Consider the following 11266-nt stretch of genomic DNA (forward strand, 5'->3'; position numbering starts at 1 on the left):
AAAATTATAATGATCATTAAAGGTTTTAGCAAATTCAAGTGATTGATAAATATTTTACAAAACATTCAAGGTTTTAATATATTTAGATGATTTTTTTGTAGAGTTTTAAAAATATTATTTTAAATATCAAGGACCAAAAGACACAAAAATCAAATAGTAAATAAATAATTTACAAAAAAATATCTGAGTGATCGATACTTTTTTCATAAAATCTATAGAAATTTTTCTTCAAAAAAAAAAAAAAAAATCATATAAAACTAATTTTTCTTCCAAATCTTCTTGTTATTTTCGTATTAAATTTTATTATTTTTCTTTATTTCTTTTTTTTAATTATATACAAAAAAGCACTCATACACAGTCTTACACAACTAAGTTATCACATTAATTAATTAATTTATATGTTCTTTTTTTCATTACAACTAAATAGATTATAATTAAAAAATCTTAAAACAATGAATAACAAATTTAGAACAATATTTCTTTTGAAAGGGAATTTTGAAGGAAAAAATACATACAATTTAAAAGCAAAAAATAATAATAATAAAAAAATTAAAAACAATTAAGTAAAAAAAGCGACAGCAGCTAAAACTATAAAGGGAGATAGAAATATTTAAATACACACAAAAACACACATTCATACATTTATATAATTTTTTTAATAATAATATTAATTGACAAAATGAGTAATTATTTGCAAAAAAATGACTTAATTTAATTAGAATTAAAATTGACATTTAATAAATGACTTCAATATAATTATTATCATTTAATAACTTAACTAAAAACATGATTTACAAAAAATTAAAATTAATTGTCTTTTATGAAAAATGTTATGGTTTCTTTTAACTTTTTGGTATGTTGTGTGATGTTTAAGCAAAATTTAAATTTAATTTATTCTTGATGACTAACAAAGGAAACTAATGAGTAAAGCTTTTCTTTTAACTTAAAGGATTTTTGGGAGGTGAACACTAAATTATAATAAATATTTGTTAAATTTACAATCGATGTCGTATAGTTGTAGCGTTGCAAATCAATATCGACATACTACGATACAACCGTACAACAACGATTGTGAATTACACAATTTTATATGAAAGAGTATAAATTATAAATGAATAAACATAATCTTAAGTATTAAAGTAAACGTTCATTTGTATCAAAAATTCGATCATAATTTTCTATTAAAACTTTGGTTAAAGTGTTCATGCGCCCAATCATATCGTATGTATCATTTAGGGCAAATAACGAGGGTCCCCAGACAATGGCCATATTGGAAGCATTCATGCGATTTGAAGAACTGCAGGCAGCGACACTGTAATAAAAAATAAAGAAAATTTTTAATAAAACTTACATTCGTTAATTTTCTCTTTAAATCCAATAACTTACTTTGTTAAATGTTTTATCAAAAATCTCAATGTTGACTTATTGGGTTCCTTCATCTCTTCTATGGCTATTCGTATTGTATCTATACTTTCTTTATCTGCCAAATTTACCGTTATACGATTATAGATATCTTGTGGTATAATCGGTTCCGGTAAGTCACGGAAAAATTGTTTCAATAAACTTGTTACCGTATGTATATCATCGGCTACTATAAGTTTTGAATCGTAAATATAACTTTTTGTTAATTTTAATTTGAGCTCATCTATGGAGAATTTATTGCCGCAGGCACGATAAAGACCATCTTGTATAATACGATCTTTACGTTCGATATAATCAACTGTATCGACTACGAAACGTGGCACATTTTGTTGCAATTCAAGTTGATGTAGTGGTGCACCAAATATGGGTGGTTTCGGTTTAAGACCATCCTCCAGATAGAGACTAGTGGATTGACTGGCACGATTTCGTTTGTAGACTTTCTTATCGCCTTTGGGTGAACTTCTGCTGGAAGAAATGGACAAAGGTGAGAAAGTATAAGTAAACGGAGTTTCTATAAAAAGAAATATATATTTATATAAATTCTTAAAAAAAGAAACCATTAGGGTCTTAATTAAAAATCTGTATTTTTGATTTCTATTGAGTTTATAAATTTATATAACTTTATCATTTATATTCAAACATGGTTTAGTTACGTAAATATAGGTTGTTTTAATCAGAATCTATTCGCTTTTATACACCTCTGTCAAAGTGACAAGTACGTGCATGTCTTAAGTAATACATTTCCATTATATTTCTATTAAGCAGTAATTCATTTGAAATGATGTAACACACCTCCATACATAGGACAACTCATTACAATGGTGTCACAAACAGAAAAATTTTTCTAAATCGTTAGAAAACGATCCCTTATAATTTGTGTTGGTGCTAAAAGTATAGAGGTTAGGTTTCAGAGGCTAGGCTCTTTAATAGACCCATTGCTTGAATACAAGTTATCCACCAAGTTGCAAAAGAACATTTTCCGATTAAACAAAATACTGACAAAGAAAGTGTCTGAATAATACACTGAAAATAATTCATGCAAAATATATGTATATATGAATAACGTTATACATTCCTCGAAAGCTTTCTTATTTTGCATCATGAAATTATTTCGTGATAAGTGGGGAATTTCATGTCAAGTGACACAACTCAAAAAAATTTTTTGACGAAATTTGCACAAACGTTAGTACTATTGGATAGTAGGTTAGACACAAATTTTCAGCCCTATCGGTCAAGAAATGCCGAACTTAGAGGGGGTAAAAGTTGGACACCATGAAATTGTTTCGTAATATAAATGAAATTGTACAAATCGGCTTAGAATCACTTTCTTATGCGATTTAACTTTGTCCGTCCGTCCGAACGTCAGTCCAATTAAACCTTTTAATCAAGGGACGAATCTTATTATTGCAGCGACGTACAAACCTTGTAATCAAACTAACTACAAGTCTCATTTTAGTAGATAATGATCTTCTAATGTCCCGGGAAAAAATGGTTTAAAGTCTAGCCATATAACTGAACCTCCCGAATAGGGCTTTTGATTTAGAAATTATATTGAAAATATAATCGTATATCAATAGAGAGTGGTACAACTATGTTTTCTATTTGCCCTGATAATCTCTACCGAATTTTGTACTGATCGGGCCTCCCTTGACCCTAGGCCCTTATACAAAAACTCCTTCAGGAAATGAGTTAAATGTTCAACATTCGCTTAAAAAGGCTAGTGTTGCATTGAAATTCAGAACAAATACATTTTTTTAGTTAAAAGTAGATCCAGCAAATTTTATCAGGATAATTCCACATTTTCCTCCAGCCCCTATAATTAGTTTTTTTATCAATAAATTAACTTAATTGCTTTATATTTAAAGTTAAATCACAGTTTATTCTCTTTACTAGTGTAGGGTTGACCACGCCTAACTATAATTTATTAATTGTTTTTAAAAAAAGGTTTGATTAAATAATATTTCATATTATACATGAAATTTTCGTAAATATTACGACAGTAGTTAGGATATTTTAGTTATGATCAGAAGATTGCTGAACATCAAGCTAAAGGGCTGCCGTAGTCGGAGATCAAATTACTAATTTGTGTGTTTTTTACAAGTCGCAAAGATGCAATAGTCGATTTAGTATAAGGTATTAATTATATGGTGGACCTAGTTGGGCGTGATTCACCTTAAAATAGTCGATTTAAATCGATTTACAAAAAGATTTCCTAAACTCGTAAAATTAGAAAAATGTTGGATTAATTGCAATTTCATATTATAGACGAAATTTTCGAAAATATTACGAAAAACAGTAGTTAGGATATTTCAGATATGATCTGAAGATTGCTGAACATTAAGTCAAGGGGCTGCTGTAGTCGAAGATAAAATTCCTAATTCATGTGTTCTAGACCACAACGCTGGGACAGCACTACACGTCAGGTATTAGAACTTTATACTCGATTAAACATTCCAACTTGTTCTAAGTTAAACGTGAGCAATATTTGAAAAAGTTAACCAGACTTTTACAAAATTAATCAGAATTAAAACATTGCGTTTAAAATCGTTTTGATTGTGATGTGTAAAAGTAATAAACATTATTCTTTCTGTGTACTTACATATTGAGAATTCCACGTTGGACTGTAAAGAAAAAAGAAAAAAAAACAAATATTTATTATTAATTTACATTCTTGTGATAAAATTTTACAAGTTATATAAAGTATGTTTACTTAAAAATGTAATTGAATAATTATAAATATAATGCTTATAACTAGCGCAGGCACGGATCCATGGGGGAAAAGGTTTCAACCTCCAAAATTTTTTATACAAAATATAAAAACGAGGAAAAAAAACATAATTAAAAAGAAAAACAGACCACCAAACGCTTGAGCTGTTTCCGTGCCTAAACTAGCGATATTAGGAAGATCCTCTCGAAATTAAAAAAATGAGTAATTATACTTTTGTAAGATCATAAAATGGATCGATCAATAAACTATTTACAAATATGATTAATGTCTATTGTGTGATCTGTATTTGAAACAATGTTAAGTGATATCAATAGTATGTTAAGATTTACTAAGACTAAGATACCATATTCAAATACGGATCCAGCAAGTACAAGTTTAAATTAAGCTTTTTATACCCTTTCCCACTATAGTGGGGAGGGTATTATACGTTCGTACTGATGTTTATAACACCCAAAAATTTTGGTCCTACAATCACCTTAAAGTATACCAATCGAAACTCAGAAACATTTTCTGATTCGGTTTAGCTATGTCCGTCTATCCGTCCGTCCGTCTGTCACTTTAGAAGTCAAGATAATTTAATGAAATTTTGCACATACTCATCTTTTTGTCCAAGGACAAACGATATTGGAAATGATTGAAATTGGTCCATTATTTCGCTTAGCCCCCATACAACCATACCCCGCGAATAGGTCAAATGTTCCATTTTCCATGACTTGAAGGTCAAAATTCATTTATAAATACTTTTGTAAATAATAAGTAAAAATATTCCGGAATAACGTTAAAAACAAATTAAATGCTTTATTTTTTAAAAAATAATTTATATTTTTAACATGACTGCTGACTGGTGTAGCGCATCATATGGTCGGCCATGCCCGACTATAAATTTATTCTACCTTTTTTTAAGAATTTGTTGTTTGCTTTCAAAATGATTGCATAATTGATATAAAATCATAATAAGATTGATTTAAGAACTTTCAAGAATTATTTAATCCCAAAATGTTCTTGATTTGAACTAGGTTCGTTCTTAAAACTTAAATAAACTGCAATTGCCTCCTACAACAAAAATTTAACAATTAAAAAATTGATTGATTGGTTTACAAATACGTTATATTTTCTAATTTCAGAAACATCTATATCCCATTAAGGACTTTCAAATTTAACAATTTTCAATAAAATTATTTTTATAATTTAGTTTTTTTATTATTATTATTTCATACTTTTATCACCTAAAATACTCATTTTTGTAGAAATTCGTTTTGTATTTTCGGCAAATTTTTCGTTTATTTTTTTTTCTTATTTTTCGTTATTAATTAGTTCGTTTAATCGTTGTTTTTTTATTTTTAAATATTTATTAATTTTCGTTTACATTTCTAATTAACACTTTATCGTTTAAATTTCAAATTAATTGGAGATCTGAGAGCAAACTACAGAAATGATTCCATTTAATTGCGGCTTATAAAAGTGACTAAGTTAATTAAATAAATTTCAACGCCTATAATAACACGTAGCCACAATTATACGCATTTTTTCATAAAACTTATTGGTCTTTTAATTTCTTAGTGGTTTCAGATCCCTTTTAACTGGCAATTTCAACACTCTGTGTGGTGATTAAGTACCTTATAAATACATTATTGAAATGTTTTGTTTTTCAGCGTCATAAATTGCATAAATTATAAATGCAAAGACAGTTTTTTCGAAAGAAAAAAACTAAAATAAAAAAAAAATTTTAAATAGATTTTATTCACTAAAACGAGTATGGTTATATGGCTGACTTGCTGCTTAAGTGATGAAGTAGTTGTGATTCATGTTTTTGGATTTTTTTCTTCTTTTTTTAGTAATATTTATTTAAATTTGTTTTTGCATTTAAATACCAACAATATCTTATTTATTATCAAACAGTTTTGATTTGTTTTTGAATTATCGTCAGTTTGTAATTTATTTTTGTTTTCTTTTTTTTTGCAGGTAAGTCTATTGAAATTCACATAATGAATGGAAACGATTGATGCACCTTTTCTTATAAGGTATGTTGGTGTTTTTGTTGTTGTTGTTGCTGTTGGTAGTAATGGGTTGGTAATTTTTCTACTGAATTGATGAATAGTTAGAGGCATTATTATTAATTATTGCTAATTTTCATTTTTTTATGTTATTTATGAGAAAAAGCGTTTTTTATTTGCTGGTTATTTATTAAAATTTTCATTTTTATGAAAGGAAAATTTTTGCCATAATGATTTCCTCAACATAATAACAATTAATTTTGTTTAAAATAATGTTGTTAAGGAATTTATCGGAAAAGCTGTGATCAGCTTTATTAAAATCAAGAGTTGATACACTGGTACTCGTGTTTTGAACATAATGTTTCGAAAATAATTTAGCAAAATATAAATAGAAATTATTTAAATTTTTTATATATACATAGTTTTACTTACTTGGCGAAAATCGCGTATACATATTAGCCAAACGTTCTCCAATAGTCTTTTTGTCATCTTCGTTGGGCAAGTCTAGATTATCCGTTGATCGACTCTTGAAACGTTGAATAAACTGTTGCGGTTGTGTATCGGGCGACTGATCGATGTCTTCTTTAATCTGTTGAGCACGTTTGATTTCACACTCGGAAACAATCTGAAAAGAGTTATAAATTGAAAATATTAATTAAAATAATTCACTACTTTTTTTCTAAATATATGGAAATAAAAGCTAATGTCTTAGTTATACCCTACACCACTATTGTGGGGAGGGTATTATGCGTTTGTGCTGAAGTTTGTAACACCCAAAAATATTGGTCCTAGACCCACCTTAAAGTATACCAATAGCCTCAGAATCACTGTCTGAGTCGATTTAGCTATGTCCGTCTGTCGGTCTGTCTGTCTGTGTGTCCATGTAAACCTTGTGCGCACGCTACAGGTCGCAATATTCAAGATAATTTTTTTGGTTCAAGGACTATTACTATTGAAAATGATTGAAATCGGTCCATCATTTCTCCTAGCCCTCATACAACCGTACCCCCCGAATCGGGCCTTTAGGCTCATAAGTACGTTAAATGTTTTATAATGTCAACGAAAATCAGCATAAATTTGTTTTATAGAACAATAATTGACAATACAAATTTTTATTGTGATCGGGCCTCATTTGATCCTAGCCCCCATACAGACTCCCCTTCAGAAAATGACTTGATGGTCAAAATTAACTTATAATTACTTATAAAACGATTAAAATCTACATAAATGACTTTGTAGTAGACGTAAATTCATCTACCAAAATTTATAAGGATAGGCCCATATTTACCCCTTCTTCCCTATGATCCCTCTTGTACAAAATCTCTCTTTTTTGTCAACAATAAGTAAAAATATTCCACAATGAAACAAATTAAATGCTTTATTTACAAAAAATTCAAAATTTTAACATACTGACTGGTGTAGGGTATCATATGGTCGGCAATGTCCGACTATAAATTCATGGTTGTTTTTGTAATGGGATAAAATTTGATTAAGTTCTAGTTCATTTCTACTTCAGTTTTAGTTCAGTTCTAGTTCAGTTCTAGTTCTAGTTCTAGTTCAGTTCTAGTTCAGTTCTAGTTCAGTTCTAGTTCAGTTCTAGTTCAGTTCTAGTTCAGTTCCAGTTCAGTTCTAGTTCAGTTCTAGTTCAGTTCTAGTTCAGTTCTAGTTCAGTTCTAGTTCAGTTCTAGTTCAGTTCTAGTTCAGTTCTAGTTCAGTTCTAGTTCAGTTCTAGTTCAGTTCTAGTTCAGTTCTAGTTCAGTTCTAGTTCAGTTCTAGTTCAGTTCTAGTTCAGTTCTAGTTCAGTTCTAGTTCAGTTCTAGTTCAGTTCTAGTTCAGTTCTAGTTCAGTTTAGTTCAGTTCTATTTTTAGTTGTGTTTTAGTTTAGTTCATCTTATTTCGTGGTGATCTAAATTTTGTTTTCCCCATTCTCCTTCTTATCCATAAATAGATGTAAGTCCTGGTAATCTGTGAATACCCCCAATAATATTTTGATTTTATTTTGCAAATTTCTTCCATGTTCATGCGGAACAAAAACAATAACAACAAATTTTTCTATAAACAAAATAAAATATCAATTAACAATTAAGAAAATTTACACAAAATAATAAACAACAAAAACATGAAAACAAAAGTTTCCTCATACTCGTTCCCCATACTGCCCATAACCACCATCATGCGAACCATATAAAGGGGGACATGTTTAATATTTACAGTCGACCATACGAACACTCAGGTATGTGACTGTCTAACGTACTATTTGCAAAAGAAAACAAAACAATAATGTTTGAGGTTGGGCCCCCCTTCGGTGCAGCAGTACCCCGATGTGACAGTTACGCTCTACAGATGACTGAGTGACTGACTTATTAACGCGCACTAACCATTTAGAGTAAAACAAGCCGTAAACTTTTTTTGATTTATTTGTTTTTGTTGTGTTTTGTTTAATTTTTTGTTAAAAAAAAAACACAATTTCAATAAACGTTCAAATAGGGAATGTTTTGCATTTCAGTAGAAATGAAAATAAAGCTGAAAAATTTTTAAAAACAAAAATCATTCAATGCTACGTGAGCTGATGTCATATACGAGGGCACGTTTAATTTTTTCTGAGATTATTTTGTTTATTTTTTATGAATTTGTGACGAGTATTTAAGTCAAACCATTAGGTGGTGTTGTTTCTATACTGTACAGCACTGTATTGTGGCTGTATTGGGATGTGCCAGTCAATAGTATTAGTACTATGTCAGAGTGGGAAGGGTTTGTCATATAGAAATGATTGACTAATAATTATTTACAAAATGTGAATGACTGACTGCCATAATAAATAATAATGTGTGAATAACAATAATGCGAAGACGCAACAGCGCAGCACCTTCTTTTAAGGTGAGGGCAACATTTTTCGAGTTATATTTCTTACTTATACCTATATTTATTATCTTCTATTTGGTTGGTTTTATTTCATTATTAAGCAATGCTTTTTTATTTAATTAAAAAAATTCTTATTTTGTTTACTTATGTTTGTTAAAAAAATGCTTTATTTTCTTAAATAATATTTCAAAAATTGTATAGAATAATTAACGGTAAATTTGTTATCTGTAAATAAAGGGAACTGTTCAACAATTGTGTATTTTTAGGAATTGAATTTAAAATTCAATATTTAAAGAGCTGATTTTGTGACTGATATCAATTTGACGTTTTGTTTACTTTTTAATATTAATAAATAATTTAAACAATATAACGGAGAATGCATTTGATATCTGCTTCAATATTTATTTTTTAATAAAAATAGTTATCATTTCAATAAAGATATAACACTGAAACACATTGTCATTGCAAAAAAAGTTTTTAATTTTTAAGGTTCCCACTTTTATATGTCTTATGGAAATTTTGTCGGAAATGAACTAGAACTAAACTAGAACTGAACTAGAACTGCACTAGAACTGAACTGAACTAGAACTGAACTAGAACTGCACTAGAACTGAACTGAACTAGAACTGAACTAGAACTGAACTAGAACTGAACTAGAACTGAACTAGAACTGAACTAGAACTGAACTAAAACTGAACTAGAACTGAACTAGAACTAACCAAGAACTGAACTAGAACTGAACTAGAACTGAACTAGAACTGAACTAGAACTGAACTAGAACTGAACTAGAACTGAACTAGAACTGACTAGAACAGAACTAGAACTGAACTAGAACTGAACTAGAACTGAACTAGAACTGAACTAGAACTGAACTAGAACTGAACTAGAACTGAACTAGAACTGAACTAGAACTGAACTAGAACTGAACTAGAATTGAACTAGAACTGAACTAGAACTGAACTAGAACTGAACTAGAACTGAACTAGAATTGAACTAGAACTGAACTAGAACTTAACTAGAACTGAACTAGAACTGAACTAGAACTGAACTAGAACTGAACTAGAACTGAACTAGAACTGAACTGAACTGAACTGAACTAGAACTGAACTAGAACTGAACTCGAACTGAACTGAACTGAACTGAACTGAACTAGAACTGAACTAGAACTGAACTGAACTAGAACTGAACTAGAAGTGAACTAGAACTGAAATAGAACTGAACTAGAAGTGAACTAGAACTGAACTAGAACTGAACTAGAACTGAACTAGAACTGAACTAGAACTGAAATAGAACTGAACTAGAACTAGCACTGAAACCTAACTAAAACGGAACTAAAACTAAACTTCATACAATCGTCTCTTACGAAAGGTGTCAGTATTTCTACATTTCAGCTAACGATATGTTAATTTTCCTACATGCAAAAAAAGAACATAAAAAACACTCAAGTACTTCCACTTCCCCAATTAACAAACACTATTTAGACAGAGTCTTTCTATAAACAAAAAAGTTTTTTATTTAAATTAGTCATTAAGACCATTCTAATCATTATTTTAAAATCTAAATTTATCAAGACCAAGTCTAAGTAACTATCTCATAAAAGCCATCGTTCTTAATTGTTGTTGGTTTTGTCATTTTTATCTAAATGGTAATCGGTACATTAGCCGGCCATCACTTTTTTTGGACACGAGGTACTTACTCGTATTTGGTACCAGTATTTTTAAATACATACTACGAAAACAAGTTTAAACATAAAATTAATTCTTATATATTTTTTGTTATTATTTAACAGATATAAATATTAGCTTAAAAAGTTTTTAATTATTTTAACCTTGATACACTCAACAAAACAAAGCAAAAAATTAAAACTTAATTCTTATATGTAACTCAATAGAGATTTTTATAAATAGGGGGATTTTTGTTAGCAGTTTTTTATATTGTATATTTTTTATATTTTGTTATATTTTCCCCCTTTTATTGGTGGGTTTATTTATTTTAATTTGTAAATAAAAATGTATCGTTATCAATTTTTTTTTTTTGAGGGGGATTATTTTAATGTTTATGTTTGCTTAATCTTTTTTGGTTGTAAACATTTAAAGTCTTTTATAAAATTTGGAAACAAAAATTTAACTGAACTAGAAATAGAACTAAGCTAGAACTACAACTGAACTAGAACTGAACTAGAACTGAACTAGAACTGAACTAGAACTAAACTAGAACTGAACTAGAACTGAACTAGAACTGAACTAGAACTGAACTAGAA

The 11266-nt window shown here is 29.0% G+C and overlaps 1 protein-coding gene across 5 annotated transcripts in view; it reads right to left on the minus strand.

Annotated features, from left to right (window-relative positions):
• Positions 1–840: 840 nt before the first annotated feature.
• The window catches only part of LOC111684892, a 26419-nt gene continuing 15993 nt past the window's right edge, over positions 841–11266 (minus strand). For 4 of the 5 annotated variants that reach the window (XM_046947443.1, XM_046947442.1, XM_046947445.1 and 1 more), the window contains exons 3-6: positions 6577–6769; positions 4022–4043; positions 1387–1887; positions 841–1312 (exon numbers count right to left, since the gene is read on the minus strand). In XM_046947443.1, coding sequence (XP_046803399.1) covers positions 1135–1312; positions 1387–1887; positions 4022–4043; positions 6577–6769 — 894 coding nt within the window. In that variant the 3' untranslated portion in view covers positions 841–1134. The remainder of the gene's footprint in view (positions 1313–1386; positions 1888–4021; positions 4044–6576; positions 6770–11266) is intronic. The other variant, XM_046947446.1, reaches the window with a different exon arrangement.

Source organism: Lucilia cuprina, chromosome 3 (assembly GCF_022045245.1).
Source record: "Lucilia cuprina isolate Lc7/37 chromosome 3, ASM2204524v1, whole genome shotgun sequence".
NCBI classification, from domain to species: Eukaryota; Metazoa; Arthropoda; class Insecta; order Diptera; family Calliphoridae; genus Lucilia; species Lucilia cuprina.